At 34.4% G+C, this 19,221-nt stretch overlaps 1 protein-coding gene across 2 annotated transcripts in view; it reads left to right on the forward strand.

Annotated features, from left to right (window-relative positions):
• Positions 1–761: 761 nt before the first annotated feature.
• Positions 762–19,221, forward strand: part of LOC136028616 (paired mesoderm homeobox protein 2-like) — a 66,909-nt gene continuing 48,449 nt past the window's right edge. For both annotated transcript variants that reach the window (XM_065706448.1, XM_065706447.1), the window contains exon 1: positions 762–961. In XM_065706448.1, coding sequence (XP_065562520.1) covers positions 769–961 — 193 coding nt within the window. In that variant the 5' untranslated portion in view covers positions 762–768. The remainder of the gene's footprint in view (positions 962–19,221) is intronic.

Here is a 19,221-nt window from a genome sequence, read left to right on the forward strand (position 1 = left end):
TGAAATCAGCTTAAAAATATGATTCTTTTGATATATCTTTTAGCCTCGTTTTTTAGAGTTTCGTTTACTATTGAGCCGGGTCGCTCCTTAGCCTACTACAGTTCGTTACCACGAACTGTTTGATTAAATCCTTTTAAGTCACCTTTTTTAAGAGAAAAATAAAAGAGTAAAAACATATTCTATTCCTTATTCCACCTTTGTTTATCCCAACTTTTACTGATTTTTGGCAAAATTATTTACAATTTCCTAACTTTACATCTGCATTTCCGGCTCTCAGGTCTGTATATGATATTCGGTTAAGACCATGTACACCTCTGAGGCTGCCTCTCCTTTTCTCATTTAGGACTGTTCAATTTTGAAGAAAAAAGAAATAAAAAGCAATATTTCGGTTTGCAATGTCTTTTTGTGTTTTTTTCTAAATAGCCATCTGCAAATTCCTTAGGAATAATAGTCATTCTTTTTCTATTAATTAGCACTATAAAAACATTTCTGAACCTTACATATGTCAAATCGTATTTATGAGATGATGCCTAATTTCTTAAGACATAAATACACACGCTCTAATCTGCACCGACGTTAAATGCCAATTACTTGGAATCTCCTCCCGTTTTCACCAATGCTTTCCAACCATTATAGTCTTTTCATTTGGTATCCAATGCAAATTATTTCTTTCGTGACGTCATGGGGTAAATGGGCCAATACAATGAATTCTTCTCTAATCGAATTAAAATTAGTGAGTAATCAGTTAGTCTTCATCTGCTCCTGAAGATGAATTATCAGGAAAGTGATTATTCGCAGAAGTTGTTTTATAATAACTACATATTAAGTAATTATCAGATTAATCTCAAAAGACAATTTTCGGTAAATGATATTTTGAGGAAAGAGATTGATACTGAGAAAAGATTTGACATTAATCCTACTTTAGAGAATGGAAGTTCGTTTGATTCAGAAAAAAGTGAGGGTAAGTAACAATTAGAATTAATTTTCAATTGCTGCTGCTAAACTATGGCTTAACCACAATGTGTACCGTGCATATATTTTCAATGGAAAAACTCCACAGAGATTTTTCAAATATAGAGAGGCGGAGGTTCACCGCTTAAGTTAGAAACATATCTTTGGTAAAATTCTAATTAATTGACTTCTTGCTATCTCGGAAAGGGTTTAGGCTAGGAAAATGAAACTTTCAGGGATGGGTCTACAGGCTAAAGTATGTCCCGGGAAGGTATTTTCAAGTACCCACCTCCGCTTTTTCTCCCTCTAGAGGACCCTGAAATTTGCCTGCATGACAGGTCTATAGGCTACCTATTGAAAAATTGACAAAACAATATTTTACCTTAATTCTCATTTACTAGTTGCTTTTTCTCTGACTTTAGTTCTGAAAATGCAATTCCTGTTATTTGAGTAAAATTTTGAGCCATATCAATGTTTTTTTTCAAAATTTAGGAAATGTATTTGCATATCTTTAAAACCTTATAAAATGAAATTAAGAGGGAGAAGGAGTGGAGGTAGCTGCTTTAAAATACCTTCCCGGGACATACTTTAGTCTGTAGATTCATCCCTGAAAGTTTCATTTTCCTAACCTAAACCCTTTCTGAGGTAGCAAGAAGTCAATTAACTAGAATTTTACCATATCTTTTTGTAAGGTTTATTGTTTGCGGTTTAAAAATCTAGAAACGAAAAAAAATATTAAAATAAAATAAATAAAACTGATGGTTAACTTAAAACTGTGCTTGCTTGAGTATCTGGAGAATTCAAATGGCATACTCAATTTTTTATTGATTTCACGGCCGATGAAAGACTATTAAGAGCTATGTAAATTAGTATGTTATTTTCTGCATACCTACTGAAGGGCTTTTCTGCTCCCAGTTCTGTTCTGTTGCGTTGGTTTTGCGTTTTCAATGAAATCTAGTTTCTTAGGATTCTGGGCATATAGGGAAATATCCCTTTTTTTTAATCGGAGTTGCATATATATTCAGTAAACTGCCAAGCAATAGTTTCTGTCCGTTTTAAGTTTCAACTTCGCTCCTTACTGACATCAGAAAAACTTCCTTCATTCTCTTTTCAGATTTACAGGTAAATAATTGGAGATGGATTGAAACTTAACACATGATGCTGTAACAACTTTAGTATCCAAGTTTGACCCAAGAAAAAAGTATTGAAAAAGGCTAACTTCATAGTTTTAAAAAGTTGCATCTTAAACGTTCGATTGTAAGAAAAATTGAAGACAAATTCTTCCTGGAGTTAAACCCCCCTCCCATAACCTTGCCTAAACCTAAAAGCAGAGACATCATTTATGTATGCGGGAATTTGCTTTGGAGACGTCTTTTTGAGAGAAGCTTAAATAAAAAAAGAAGAAAACCAAAAAAGGAAAGCGAAGTAAGCAGAAAAAATATTCGAACAATATTAATATTTCGTAGCGGAGGGACAGGGATCTCCCTCTCCCGCCGCTAATGTACATAGCCTGCGTGTCTTGACCAATGTTGTATTTTGATTTACCTAGGAGATGACACATTTCTATTCAAACAATTCACAGTCAGTCTTGACATTGTCATGTTAGTGTAACACATTTTGGCCACATGTTTGATATATTACGAAAACAACTTGACGTGTCTTTTGTGAGAATAAGATGTAAAGCCAATTTATTGATGTCGGAATTAGTCTACTGAAGAGTTGTTCATGTGCTTCAAGTCATACGAGTCCATAGCCATAGCATGCAATGACAATGTTGTCAGGTTTTAAGAAAATACAATTTTCAATAAAATATAACAAATGTTTAGAGGTAAATCCCAGTATTGATTGATATAAAAATGGAAATCACCGCTGCGAAGTTGATTCATGACATTTTCTGTTTTTTTTTGTCCATTAATACCATGGCTTTCGCTGAAAGAACATTCCAAGCATTTCCATAACAATCTACCTCTGCAAAAACAACTTGAAAGTATCTGATATGTTGAAAAGTATGTAGTATCTGAATTTTGTGGATTATGAGCTCGATTTTTAAATCAGATGTTTAGCTAATATACTTTAAGAAAATTCTTATTATCATTGTATTGCCATGCTGCAAAGAATTTTGAACTTGTTATAAGAAAGGATACTTTTGTTATTTCTAAAAAAAAATAATGTGAATTGTCAATATTAATCTAATTAATTCCCAAAAATACCGCTGCAAAGTTAAGCAATGACATTTTCTGTTGTTTACCATGAATACCGTGGTTTTTGCTAAAAGAATATTCCAAGCATTTCTATCAAACAGTTCGTGGTAGTTCGTGGTAGCTCCTTACTGTAGTAAGGAGCGACCCGGCTCAATAGTAACCAAAACTCAAAAAATGAAATTTTGATACCAATAGCTGCATCAAAAGAATCGCATTTTAATGCTCATTTTAAATATATAAGTTTAATCAAGTTTAGTCTTACCCATTAAAAGTTACAAGCCAGAGAAAATTTGCGTTATTTTAGAAAATAGAGGAAAACACCCCCTAAAAGTCATAGAATCTTAACGAAAATTACACCATCAGATTCAGCGTATCAGAAAACCCTACTGTAGAAGTTTTAAGCCCCTATCTACAAAAATGTGGAATTTTGTATTTTTTGCCAGAAGGCAGATCACGGATGCGTGTTTATTTGTTTGTTTATTTTTTTGTTTTTTTGTTGTTTTTTTCCCAGGGGTGATCGTATCGACCCAGTTGTCCTAGAATGTTGCGAGAGGGATCATTATGACGGAAATGAAAAGCTCTAGTGCCCTTTTTAAGTGACCCAAAAAATTGGAGGGTACCTAGGCCCCCTCCCACGCTAATTATTTTCCCAAAATCAACGGATCAAAAATCTGATAGCCATTTTATTCATCGTAGTCGAAAAACCTTATAACTATGTATTTGGGGACGACTTACTCTCCCACAGTCCCCGTGGGAGGAGCAACAAGTTACAAACTTTGACCAGTGCTTAGATATAGTAATGGTTATTGGGAAGTGTATAGGCGTTTTCAGGAGGATTTTTTGGTTGGGGGAGGGGTTGAAAAGAGGGGGAAATGCTGGGGTAACTTTCCAGCAAGGAATTTGTCATGGGGGAAGAAAATTTCCATGAAAGGAGCGCAGGATTTACCAGCATTATTAAAAAAAAATGAAAAAATAAACATGAAAAAGTTTTTTTCAGCTGGAAGTAAGGAGCAGCATTAAAACTTAAAATAAACAGAAATTATTACCCATATGAGGGGCTCACATACTCCTAATACCTCGCTCTTTACGATAAAGTATTTTTAGTAATGTCAACTATTTATTCTACGGCTTTTGTGATTCAGGGGTCATTCTTAATGAATTGGGACAAAATTTAAGATTTAGTGTAAAGAGAAAGGTACTGACGAGGGGGCGAATCCTCTCATATATGTAATAGAAACATGAGAATAAAAAGTTCTTTACGTAAGCTAATTTATAAGTTACGTATATCTTTTACTAATAAAAAGATTCGTAAAAATTAAAAGTTCTAGTTGCTTTTTTAAGTAACCAAAAAATTGGAGGGCAACTAGGCTTCCTCCCCCGCTCTTTTTTTCTCAAAATCCTTCGATCAAAATTATGAGAAAGTCATTTAGCCAAAAAAAAATAAATATGCAAATTTAGTTTTAATTATTCCTCTCTGAAGAGCCAAAATCAAAACATGCATTGATTCAAAAACTTCAGAAATTAAATAAAAAAAAACAAGTTTTTTCAACTGAATGTAAGGAGCGACATTAAAACTTATAACGAACAGAAATTACTTCGTATATGAAAGGGGCTGCTTCCTCATCAACGCCCCGCTCTTTACGCTATTTTTTTTACTGTTTTAAAAAGAAGAGTTGAGAGAAGAGTCAAACTTTAGCGTAAAGAGCGGGGCATTGATAAGGAAGCAGCCCCTTTCATATACGAAGTATATACCATTCAGTCATAGACATGCTAACTTTTATTAGCCGAATTAGAATCAATATTCTTCAGATTCCTACTTCCAATTAAATTATTAATTATATTTTCAATTTCTGAAGGATTATTTTGTAATTCAATTAAACGTTCCCCCAAAGAGTTGATACCAACCTGGTCACCAATAGAAATCGTCGATTTACTCATGGCGGGTGGCAGTTCCGCTCTATGACCAAACCCACCATACCAAAGGTATAAGGAAAAAAATATAAGGAAAAAAAGTAAAAAATATTATAATCGAGGTAAGGATAAATAAGAAAAAGCAGGGAAAGAGAAGGAAAAAGAAACAAGGAAAAACCAAGAAATAAACAAATAATCAGCACTGGTAATTTAATCGCGAAAGAACCATATATATGCCAAGATACGAAATTTGTCATAGGAGTCATTGGCTCACTGTTTTACGGTTTTTAGGGCAGTTAATGCTGTAGCACGTATGGCCTGGAGCTTTACAACTAACACAAAAAGGACTGTTCTTACATGGGGATTCAGATTTAGACTTACGGTCAGAATTATGGTCATTATGCTCCGCATTTTGAGCACAGGGTAGTGTTTGTGCAGTTTGCTGCAAGGTGGCCAGTCATATGTAAGTTAAAGCATCAACGAGGCAAAAACACAAACTTCTGGTTGGCAAGTCGCTCATAGCCGATTTTCACTGATTCTTGAAGGAACTGATCTAAGTCTTCCTTGATTTAAAATACACTTTGAATGTGCGTGACGCACCACACTTAGCTGTTTTGATACATTTTGGGATTAATTCCTTCAGTGACGAGTCGACTAGTTCGTCCGTTACTTGTTTAATAACAGCAACAAAAAAGCAGGCTCCTTAAGTGTAGCATATAGAGTGGTGTCAGAACGCTTTGCCTTTTCAACAATTAGACTAGTGGTTTCTTTAGACGAGACGACAAGTTTCCATTCATTCTTGCCACGGCGTAGCTCAGATACATCGCTGCCAGGGCTAGGACAAAGACTGTCTATAAACGATTGATGCTCAGTTGGGCCTTTTAGCTCTTTTGGAGGGTTTTTTAGTATTACACCATACGAGGGCTTAGGCATTGAGTCATGATTTTGGGGCAAGACCAGTGACTAGTCAGAGAGGCTACTTAAAGGGTGGGATATGTTTGCCAGAACGCTGTCCAATTTACGCGATAACTCGTTGATCCTGAATACAACTGTGGCATTTACGGCCTCTCCTCTAGTTGGGAGTTCCCGTGGACTAAGAATAATTAATTTTGGGATTTTTAGGTTTTGCTTGGCAGCAGCAACTAAAGTTTCACACATGTTAAGAATATTATCTTCATCTTTAAAGTGAGACACCATTCGGTTTGTAACACTTAGTTTGGCATAAAGAACTTTCTTTGCTTGGATGATGGTATCGCGATCAAAATAAGTGAAAGCTGCCTTTTGGATTAACTCTTGCCTAACTCCATCAGTTAGAGATCGGCTTAAAAAGTTCAAAACAGGATTCAAAATTAATTTGTCTTCCATTTTACACTGACCAAATGCTTTCTAAAATTAACCTGCCTCACTCCTTTACTCCACCTTCCCTCTCTCCTTCCTTTTCTTTCCTCTCCCTCTATTCCCTCTTTCTTTACATTCAATTTAAGTCCACAGAATATCAAATATGTGAAATCAATAGATGTTGACACCTTGATAAACCGTCACACAAGTTTTAATTAAAACTGGTATTTTGCCAAATACTGCAAGATCTAGCAAGTGGGATTAAAGTTCATACCTCAGACTATCAGGTATGTGAAAATGAAAAATAATCCGATTAGTTTAGATGTTGACACCATGAAAGCTAGGTCAGTACTGAAAGCTAGTTCAGTACTGAACTATGCAATGCTATAACAGAGGGATAAACAAAAGATCACAAAAATATGTAATATAAACAAAAATATGCAGACAAAATGCAGCTAAGAAAACTGCAGTGCGTTATGGGTAAAGACCTTCTAGAACCGGGACTCACAACAGGGGGTGCAGGACCCACCGGCTGGGCTTAGCAATATTTTGGTGAGTCGTGGGTAGGACGTACACCCTTAAGCTGACTATATCTTAGACCCTTGACTTGAAAAAAATAAAATATTCCCTGCATTTAAAGAGCAGACAAGAAACACGATAGTATTGTAATGATGGCATGTATTGTATAAAAGGTGTTATAGACAGACAGTATTTTTATTAGCATAAAATATGCCTAGAGAACAACCGCCCCCCCCCCCAAAAAAAAAAAAAATTCACCTTTAAAGCTTTCTTCAGGTGAATACACATAAAATTTTGAATAACAAAGTATATCACGAGAGGGGGCCATCAGGAGTTTAAAAATTATCAACTGGAGCATGGTGCCAAACTGGTTGGGTACTGCTCTAGATCCATTACTGGCGCAGGGCGTGTTGAATTTATTTGCTGGAAAGGCAGGCTCCAGGGAGTTTTGGGGGTTTGCCCCCCCCCTCCCCAAATATTTGTCCGACTCGTAGAACGTAACAAAAATGGATATAAGTAAAAACATGTTTTTTCAATTGAAAGTAAGGAGAAACATTAAAACTTAAAACGAATAGAAACTATTACGTATATGAGGGGTTCGTCCCCTCGTCAAAACCTCGCTGTTTACGCTAAAGTTCGAATTTTATTCCCCCTGAATCACAAAGGTCGTTTAATTAGTATAAATAGCTCTTTTGAAAGTACTAATAAACTTTAGCGGAAAGAATGAGGCATTAACGAGGGGGTGAACCCATTCATATACTTAATAATTTCTGTTTGTTGCAAGTTTTAATGTTGCTCCTTACTTTCAGTTGAAAATATTTAAATTAAAAACTTCTGTTTTAATTTATAGCAATCCAAATCTGCAAAAGCTACTTGAAATGACTGGTGTGTTCATAAGTTTCTGTCTAGATAGACCATGGACGTGAAGCTTAGATTAAAAGTGCACTAAGAAAGGTTTTCCCTTTGTTTGGTTTGGGAGTAAATAATAAAACGAAACATTCATTAAAAGCCATATAAAAACTGAAAACAATTTAATTAATACTGAAAAACCTGAAAATTGAGCAAATACAAACTTGGAACTGACATAAATTGTCCTCAATTAAGAGGGAGTGCAAAGCCTCTCTACCCTTAGTGTAAGTTTTACTTAAGCTTTTTCTAGTCTTGGAAGTCGAAGTGTGTCTCAAAAACTGCAGCAGTCACTGGCGAGATAAGTAATGAAACTAAAAAATTGATGATGATTTGATGATGAAAATTTATATGAATATAGCAGTATTTAAAATTGGTCATTGCCAATTCACGAATATTTGCACGACGTGTTAATTTTATTCAAGCAGAGCCAAGAGCCGTAACTTTATGGTGGCGTCAAAAGTAGTAGGCTTAGGGGGTGTAAGCCTGTCTCAAATAATTTGTTCAGACCTGGTATATTTTGCCACTTTAATGGCAACTCAAACCAAGAATTCCACTTCGAAGGAGCTCTTTCCTAATACATTTGACCAATGGTACAATATGATTGCCCCCATGAATTTAAAAACTATACAAACTAAGAAATAAATAAACTAATCTTCCCAGGGGAACAACAAAATCTTTTAGAAATGTTGGCAAGCTTCAGTCACGGGTTCTTCGCATACAATGAGTTTACTGGCTAATCAGACAGATCGTGATAACGAGCTGTAGGTATGGAGCCATGCGGCTTAACAGTGACCAACAATGCAAGAAACAGAGTCTTGATAAAAATAGATATATCAAAAGAATCGAGTTTTCATACTTGTTCAAAGTATGCATAATTCATTAAGTCTAGTATAACCCATCAAAAGTTGGAAGCCTGAAAAAATTTGCCCAGTTTTTGAAAAAGGAGGGAAACACACCTAAAAAATCACGAGATCTTAATAAGAACCAAATCATCAGATACAATATATCAAAGAACCACCTGTAGAGGTTACAAGCTCTTATATAAAACAATGTGGATTTTCGAATTTTTTGCCAGAAGAAAAAATGCAAACAAATTTTGTATGTTTTTTTGTCATTTTTTTTAGCTGTGATTGTATCAAACCAGTAATCATAGAGGATCGGAAGGGGGCTCGTTTGATTGGAAATGAAAGGTTCTATTGCTGTTTTAAAGGGATAAATATCGGAGGGCGGCAGGCCTATTTTCCCGAAGTCACCGATTAAATTTTTGGGATAGCCATTTTGTTCAGCACAGTCGAAAGATCTAATAATTATATCTTTGATGATGATTTGAACCCCCACAAACCCCGGGGGAAGGGCTGCGAGCTATGAACTTTACCTATTGTTTACAGATAGTATTGGCTATTGAGAAGTACACAAACGTTTTTCGAAGTGGGGGGGGGCTTCTAATGGAAAGGAAGTTGGTGGTAGGGTCTTTCCTTGGAAGAATTTTTCATGGGTAAAGGGAATCTTCCATGGATAGAGAAATGCTAGGGTAAATTCTAAGCATCTTGTAAATGGTGCAATCTTTAGGAAAATTAAATAGAAAGAAACAAGTTTTTTTCAAGTGAAAGTAAGGAGCATTAAAAATGAAAACGAACAGGAATTATTGCGTATATGAGGGAGATCTCCCCCTCCTTAATACCTCGCTATTTACACTGAAGTGTTTTTAAAATATCTAATAGAGCTTGTTATTCTGATTAAACGGAACTTGTGTTTCAAGAGTCATTCTTAAATAATTGGGATAAAAATAAAACTTTAGCGTAAAGAGCTAGGCATTGAGGAGGGGGCAAACCCAACATATACATAAATAATTTCTTTTCGTTTTAATTTTTAATGCTACTCTCTATTTTCAGTTGAAACAAATCCTATTTTTCATTTTATCAAACAGTTCGTGGTAACGAACCGTAGCAAGGAGCGACCCGCTCAATAGTAACCAAAACTCTAAAAAATGGAATTTTAATATCAATGGCTACATCAAAAGAATTGCATTTTAATTTTGATTTTAAATATATAAGTTTAATCAAGTTTAGTCTTACCCACCAAAAGTTACGAGCCCGAGAAAATTTGCCTTATTTTAGAAAATAGGGGGAAGCAACCCCTAAAAGTCGTAGAGTCTTAGCGTAAATCACACCATGAATTCAACGTATCAGAGATACATATCTACAAAAATGTGGAATTTTGTATTCGGATGCGTGTTTATTTGTTTGTTTGTTTTTTTCCCGGGGGTGATCGTATCGACCCAATGGTCCTAGAATCTTACGAGAGGGCTCATTCTAATGAAAATAAAAAGTTCTAGTGCCCTTTTTAGGTGACCGAAAAAATTGGAGGGCACCTAGGCCCCCTCCCACGCTAATTATTTTCCCAAAGTCACCAAACCAAAATTCTGAGATAGCCATTTTATTCAGCGTATTCAAAAAACCTTATAACTATGTCTTTGGGGACGACTTACTCCCCCACAGTCCCCGTGGGAGGGGCCACAAGTTACGAACTTTAACCAGTGCTTACATATAGTGATGGTTATTTGGAAGTGTACAGACGTTTTCAGGGGGATTTTTGGGTTGTGGAGGAGGGGGTTAGATAAGAGGGGGATATATTGGGGGAACTTTCCATGGAGGAATTTGTCATGGGGAAGAAAATTTTCATGAAGGGAGTGCAGGATTTTCCAGCATTATTAAAAAAACAGTGAAAAAATAAATATGAAAAAGTTTTTCAACTGAATGTAAGGAGAAGCATTAAAACTTAAAACGAACAGAAATTATTACGCATATGATGGGCTCACCTCCTGCTAATACCTCGCTCTTTACGCTAAAGTATTTTTAGTAATTTCAACTATTTATTCTACGGCTTTCGTAATTCAGGGGTCACTCTTAAGAAATCGGGACAACATTTAAACTTTAGTGTAAAGAGCGAGGGGGTGAACCTCTTCATATACGTAATAAAAACATGAGAATACAGAAGTTCGTTACGTAAGCTAATTTGTAAGTTCCGTATATCTTTCACTAATAAATACATTCGTAAAAAAATTAAAAGTTTTAGTTGCCTTTTTTAGTAACCGAAAAATCGGAGGGCAACTAGGCCTCCTCCCCCACTCTTTTTTTCTCAAAATCACCAGATCAAAACTGTGAGAAAGCCATTTAGCCAAAAAAATAAATATGCAAATTTTGTTTTAATTATTCATCTGTGGAGAGCCAAAATCAAGACATGCATTGATTCAAAAACGTTCAGAAATTAAATAAAAAAACTAACTTTTTCAACGAAAAGTAAGGAGCGACGTTAAAACTTAAAACGAACAGAAATTACTTCGTATATGAAATGGGCTGCTTCCTCATCAACGCCCTGCTCTTTATGCTAAAGTTTTTTACTGTTTTAAAAAGTAGAGTTAAGAGAAAAGTCAAACTTTAGCGTAAGGAGCGGGGCGTTGATGAGGAAGCAGCCCCTTTCATATACGAAGTAATTTCTGTTCGTTTTAAGTTTTAATGTCAGTTCGTTTTTTTAATCGGTACACCATTTAATTGCTACATCATTTCTGTTAGCTTAAAATCTATCAGAGAAACTACAAGTTAAGTGGTATATTTTTGAAGCACTCTTTTTCCATATTTTGAAATTTTCCCTAAAGCCCAAATAGTTCATCATGATTTTTTAATTGCTCAAAACGATCGTTTAGTGATTCTCTAGCTCTATCTAAAACAACATAAAAGAAACATATCTTGTATGCGTATATGCTAGTATGCTTGTATAGTTTACCATGTCGTCAATAGGTATAGGCTATCATCGACTTCATGATTGTAATTTGTCTTTCTTTTCTGAAGATTTTTATTTCAAAATGCTGTTTGTGCTTCCAAATATCTTGAAATAGTTTTTGCCTGAACTAAAACGTTATTTATTATTATGATACAACAAATATTACATAATAAACATATAAATCATTTTTGTAGCTGCTTAACATTTCAAAAGTTTTTCAAATAAAAAAAGTGAAATGAATGCGTATAGAATTTCACTTTGAGACTTGGAACACTAAATAATACATAAAAGGCAACAACAAAAAAACCAGTAAAACTAAAAATTTCTTTCATTGTAGTAAATATAAAAGTCTTTCATTGCATTTCCCAGAGATTCTGCTTCACTTTTAATTTCTGAATATTCGGGAATTTCCAATATTTCAAAGTTAGCCTCAAAAAGTTAACCTGTTTAGTATCTCACTGCTTTTACGTTTTAAATTTTATATTCCCAATTGGTACCGCTAATAGGCTTTCCAGTAATATACATATTTGAGAAGTACAAAAAATCTTTTTGAAGAAGGAAAAACAAAACATGTATGCATTTCAGAATGACAAAGAAAACGGAATAAAACTTCCATTTCGTGACTTCCTAGGTTTTTTATGGATTTTCTAAATGTACTGCTAAGTTCTGCTAAAAACTCAACTACAGAAAATAATCTTCAAAATATAATGAATATAATGAAAAGATTAATGAATATAATGAATTAATTAAAGATTAATGAATATAATGAATTAATGAATATATGAATATAATGAAAACATTAATGAATATAATGAATAATGAATATAATGATTCAAATATAATGAAAAGAGAAATCATCAATGCAACAGCACAAACATATAAAAAAAAGAAAAAAAAAGAAGAAAGGAGATATAAGGAGAAAGGGAACACTGTTTTCCTAAATTAGTGATTAATATAGACCAGCACTTGAATGAGGCCTTAACCCTACTCATCCATACAACCACATCTTATACAAGCCAATTTATCTTGGTTCAACGACAAATGTTGAATATTGTTCATTGTTTACTCAGTAGAAAGACTTTTTTGAAGCTCTGCACATTTCCACATAGGTATCCTTTGATTTTTCACATCTGGCTAATCTATCATCAGTATTTGACCCCCTATTAAACCCTACAGTGGCTAATGCAATTGAGACACTCATACTGAATAACCTACAATAAATACAAAATATTCTGTCTTCTTATTCAGAATATATTTCCAAGGATAGCTTACCATTTTATTATTTTGTTATTTTAACATTCATAAGCTCTCTATGCAGATGCACTTTTAATAAGTGTGTTTTATCCTCTTTGCGTGGGAGGTTATTTAAAGTAACTTTTGCAGGACACTATCGTCAAAAGCAATTTGCTTGAAATTTCGAATTTTTCTTTTTGTTTAGATGGTAAATCTCATTTTGATGGTTTCATTTTCAAATGTGGGGCCTGATAGGGCCCAATTGCTCTAATCGCCCTTTATCAGCCCGGCAATAATTAAAACTTCTTGTCTATGAAAAACAGTGGGCAGGCAACCTATGAATAAACAGCATTAAGAAAAAGGTTACGCAGCCTAATAAAAACCAGCAAAGTAAACAGGATTCAATTTCACTTTTCTCAATTTCATCTCAATTCAGGAATTCAGGAATCTCAATTTCACGCGTTGACTTTGTTTCTGCTCATTTTTGACTTTGTGTAGCTCTTTACCTTTCTTTGAAAAACTTGTTGTGTGGAAAAGTTTTTTAAATTAATTTCTGTTTGCTTTTTATTGATGTGGCCTTTTTTATGAATATAGAAAAACATTTTTATGTTTCCGTTTTTTCTTTCTTTAAGAATCTTTAGTTTGACTTGCTATTTGTATGTTGGAGAATTTTTTTCAAGAATTTTTAATCCTGACACAGATGGTATTGTGCAATTTAAGTTTATACAGGGGCGGCTTAAGAGCCAAATCTTGGGGGAGGCCCAATGTAACAAGGATAACAATGAGCAAAATCTTGGAGGTCGATGGTGACAAAGGTCACTATCGACCAAATTGACAATTTTTTCAAGAAAATATGAGTTAAAAAAGGAAAAAACAAGGAATGAGGGCACCAGAAAAAATCTTTGGGGTCCACCACTGAGTTTATACCTCCTAAAGTTGACATGAAAAATAAAACTTAATATCATTTCTAAGAAGGTCAATATATTCTGTTATACAATCTTGTTACATTTGCACTCTTTTAAATTTATTTAAATTGTAAGTTCCTATAATTGTTTCAATGATATTTCTAGCTATTATAGCGCGGTGCTGCCTAAAATTTTGCTTATATGCCCTTTTGAAAACCTGCATTCATAGTTTTTTCGTTTAATCTAAATTCCCCTTAACGTTCCCTACAAGATTCACCTTAATACCCTTAGCGTCTTCAGTTACAGTAACTATAGTGGTAGTATTGTCAGTACATGTATTGCCTTCTGGTGATTTGAACATAATTCTCATCAAGTCCTGGAATTTTTAACTTAATACTATTAGCTATGAATACTTAATACAATGAGATTCATGATATATCCTTTTGATAATCTGTATATTTATATACTTTTATCATTTTCATCTTAATTTTCTTAGCCTTACACAGTGTTGGGAAGCACTTCAAGTACTTCTACTTCAAGTACTGCTTAAGTAAAAAATTTAGGTATTTGAGTTTAACTTAAGTGTTTGAGAGTTCAGTCTTGCTTGAGAGTTCATACTGCAAACACCTTTTTTTGGATATAATCACAAATACAGTAAGACAATTGTTATTCTTTGGCTGGTCATTTAAGGTGATAACATCTCGCTAAAGTCAACCGTGCAAAACCTGTTTTTTGCATAAGATTATTGCTGATAGCAAGGAATTATCTAAGGTGATTCTAACTAGATCGTAACGCCTCGCTCTTTACGCTAAAGTTTGACTCTTTCTCTTAACTCTATTTTTAAAACAGTAAGAAACTTTAGCGTAAAGAGCGGGGCGTTGAGGAGGAAAAGCCCCTTTCATATACGGAGTAATTTCTGTTCGTTTTAAGTTTTAATATTGCTCCTTACTTTCATTTAAAAAAACTTGTTTTTTTTTAATTTAATTTCCGGACGTTTTTGAATGAATGCATGTTTTATCTTGTCTCCCCGCACATAAATAATTAAAACGAATCTTGCATATTAATTAATTGCAATTAATCGGAAGATTTTGAGAAAAAAGGAGTGAGGGAGGAGGCCTAATTGCCCTCCAAGTTTTTGATTACTTAAAAAAGCAACTAGAACTTTTAATTTTTTACAAACGTTTTCATTGGTAAAAAATATACGTAACTTACGAATTAACTTACGTAACGAAATTCTATATTCGTATATTTTTATTGCGTATATGAGGGGGTTCCATCCTCGTCGATACCTCGCTCTTTACACTAAAGCTTAGATTTTGTCCCAATTCCTTAATAATGACCTCTGAATCACAAAGGCCGTAGAATAAATAGTTGAAATTACTAAAAATACTTTAGCGTAAAGAGTGAGGTATAACCCCTCATATGCGTAATAATTTTTGTTCGTTTTAAGTTTTAATGCTGCTCCTTACTTTCAGTAGAAAAAACTTTTCATATTTATTTTTTCATTGTTTTTTAAAATAATGCTAGAAAATCCTGCGCCCCCTTCATTGAAATTCTCTTCCCCCATGAGAAGTTTCTCAATGGACATATCCTCCCACGTAACCCCCCCTTCAATTCTCCCCCTAAACCTAAAAATCCCCCTGAAAACGTCTGTACACTCCCCAGTAACCATTACTATATCAAACAGTTCGTGGTAACGAACTGTAGTAAGGAGCGACCCGGCTCAATAGTAACCAAAACTCTAAAAAAATTGAATTTTGATATCAATAGCTACATCAAAAGAATCGCCTTTTAATGCTGATTTTAAATATATAAGTTTCATCAAGTTTAGTCTTACCCATCAAAAGTTACGAGCCTGAGAAAATTTGCCTTATTTAGGAAAATAGGGGGAAACACCCCCTAAAAGTCGTAGGATCTTAACGAAAATTGACACCATCAGATTCAGCGTATCAGAGAATCCTGCTGTAGAAGTTTCAAGCTCCTATCTACAAAAATGGCGAATTTTGTATTTTTTGCCAGAAGACAAATCACGGGTGCGTGTTTATTTGTTTGTTTTTTGTGTTGCGGAGCACCACTACTGCTTTCGTAGTTTTTTTTTTTTTTTTTTTTTTTTTTTTTTTTTTTTTTTACCGTGATCAGCGACCTGTAGCTCCGAAGTGGTAAGAGTTAAAAATTTGAGATTTTTCAGAGGGTAGGGAAACGTGAAACAGAGTAAAAAAGTTCCAGAGAAGTTCCTAAAATTTCTAACAGTTTTCCATAAAAAAAAAATAAAACCGTTTTTTTCTTAGAAACTGTGCGTTCGATGTTTGGCGTCAAGTTAAGACGACCCTAGCTTCGGAAATAAACTTGTTAGAAATACAGTTATGCTGAACTCATGTAGAACTTTCATTTGTCTCTTCGAGAACCAGAGCACAAAATTCCGTAGCTCTTACAGATTTCCCGGAAATAATTCCGGAAAAGTCCATCTCGTTCCGATTTTTTTTGGAATTTTCTCAAATTTTCGATTTTGATGTTCCTTATATTTTTATCGAGTAGTGCTATGAAAAGTATGCAAGAAGAAGTGAAGTGTTCTATATACCAAGTTGCTTCGTTCTCTAAGAAATAATTTCCGAAGTTTCGACGTTCTAGAGGTAACTTCTGTTCTGGACCAGCTAGAATTTTTTTTCCAACGCGGTTCGACAGGTCTCGATCTCCTAACAATTGGAGCTTACAATAGTTTCTCCGAAATAAAATTCCTTCTTCGGGTTTTTTCTATTTGGAAGTTTTGTCATGCCCTCGGGGCAATTTAAATTTTTTGGTGAATTTGGTTTGTTTTATATTTTCCTAGTTTAGACCATCAAAAGTTAAGCAGAAAACTATAAGACGTTATTTCCGTATCTCTTTCAGATTTCCCGGATTAGTTTTTCAGAATTCCCGAAATGTGCGTCTCGAAACATAATACTTCGAATTGGCGTCAAGTTAAGACGGCCCTAGTTTCGGAAGTAAACGTTTTAGAGATAAAATAATTATGAACTCATATAGAACTTTTATTGATGTTTTCGAGAACTGAAGCATGAAATTCCGTAGCTCTTACAGATTTCCCGGAAATAATTCCGGAAAAGTCAATCTCGTTCCGATTTTTTGAAATTTTCTTAAATTTTCGATTTTGATATCTATTTTATTTTTATCGAGTATTGTTATGAAAGTTATGCAAGAAGAAGTGAAGTGTTCTTTATACCAAGTTGCTTCGTTCTCTTAGAAATAATTTCCGAAGTTTCGACGTTCTAGAGGTAACTTCGGTTCTGGGCCAGCTAGAATTTTTTTTTTCTCGTTTATTTCTGGACCAGCTAAACATTTTACCAGACTCAGTTTAGTAGGAGCTCGAAATAAAACCATACCAAAGATGCTTCAAGATAACAATCGAAGCCGCATTAGAAAAATGTCCTCTGAAGGACATAATAGAGACTGTTGCTCCGCAACTGTGTCCCGTAGGGCACAGTTGCACGTGTTGCTCCGCAACTGTGCCCTAAGGAACAGGGCACACTTGCTGCAACACTTCCCGTTGCACAGGCAACGGAGGTCTAGTTTCCGTTCGATTGAGCCCTATTCCAATATTCTAGGATCAATGGGTCGATGCGATCATACCTGAAAAAAAAACACTCGTCCGTGATCTTTCTTCCGGAAAAAAAATGCACAATTCCACATTTTTACAGATCAGAGATCAAACCCTACACAACAAGGTTTCCTGATACATTGAATCTGATGGTGTGATTTTCATTAAGATCACTTGACTTTTAGGGGGTGATTCCTTTTTTTCTAAAATCAGGAAAATTTTCTCAGGCTCGTAACCTTTGATAGGTAGGACTAAACTTAATTGATTTTTTTTTTTAATCAGCATATAGAGCAGATTCTTTTAATATGTCTTTTGGTATCAAAATCTTTTTTTTAACTGGTTTTTAGAGTTTCAGTTACTATTGACCTGGGTGGCTCCTTCCTTGTAGTTCGTTACCACGAGCCGTTTGAAACGTAATTTTCTCAGGTTTTTCCTTTGGTTGTTATTACGTATATGAGGGAGTTGCCCGCTTCTCAGTACCTCGCTCTTTACGCTTAAGTGTTTGTGAATTTGTAAAAGGCTTATTATTCTAAATGAACGGTCGTTGTGTGTTAGGAGTCATCCTTAAATAATTGGAGCAAAAAGTCAAACATTAGCGTAAAGAGTGAGGTACTGAGAAAGGGACAACCCCATAATATACGTTATAATTTCTATCAGTCTTAAGTTTTAATGTTGTTCATTACTTTCAGTTGGAAAAAAATTGTCTTTGTTTATTTAATAACAGCCACAAGCCAAAGACGTACAATATATTTGGTTTATTATCACATAATAATCATAGTTAAGAAGCTGTTTAAGATAATATTTAATGTTAAGATTGGCCGAAAAATAACACAAACAATTATTGTTTATATCGACCGTTATTTATCAAAATTCTAACTTTAGTGTAAAGAGTGAGTTACTGACGGCGGGAAGAAACTCCCTCATATACGTAATATAAGGAATTAGCTCCCTCGTCAATACCTCGCTCTTTAAGCTAAAGATTGAATTTTGTTCCATTTCTTTAAGAATACGCCCTGAATCCCAAAAGCCGTTTAATTAGAATAAATAGCTCTTTTGAAATTACTAAGAATACGTTAGTGTAAAGAGCGAGGTATTGACGAGATGGTGAACCCCCATCATATACATAATAGTTTCTGTTCGTTTTAAGGTTTAATATTGCTCCTTACTTTCATTTGAAATAATGTTTTTTAATTTAATTTCTGATTGTTTTTAAAATAATGCTGGGAAATCCAGCGCTCTCTTCATGGAAATTCTCTTCCTCCATGAAAACTTCCTCCATGGAAATATCGTTCCATTTAATCCTCTCAGCCCGACCTCCCCTCCCCACCAGAAAAAATCCCCCCTGAAAATTTCCGTATGCTTCCCAATAACCAATACTACATGTAAATTAAATAAAAAAGTTTTTTGTTTACTGAAAGTAAGGAGCGAAATTAAAACTTAAAACTAACAGAAAATATTCTGTCTATGAAAGGGGTTGTCCCCTCCTCAACGTTCCACTCTTTGCGCTAAAATTTGACTCTTTCTCACAACACTACTTTATGAAACAGTAAAAAACTTTGGCGTAAAGTCTGGGGAGTTGAGAAAAAAAAAGACTAAATTTTACCTTTTGAAGTGAACTCTAAAAGAAGGTCAAAAGGTTAGGTTTTGTTTTGATTTTTTTTTTTTTAGCACTAAGGACGACTTGGCGAATGTCCTTATTGAAATATTTGCTTGTTTTCGTTTTCATAGTTTGCTACTGGCTGACAAAATCCTCGTTTTTTCTCACCTATTTGATTTGTTTTTTCATTTATTGTATTCTTTCTTTTCTTGGTTTCATAAGCTATAAAGGTAATAAATTAATGTTTTAGTGAAACGAAAAATATTTATAAGGTTGTAGCCTAAC

Source organism: Artemia franciscana, chromosome 7, assembly GCF_032884065.1.
Source record: "Artemia franciscana chromosome 7, ASM3288406v1, whole genome shotgun sequence".
Lineage (NCBI taxonomy): Eukaryota > Metazoa > Arthropoda > Branchiopoda > Anostraca > Artemiidae > Artemia > Artemia franciscana.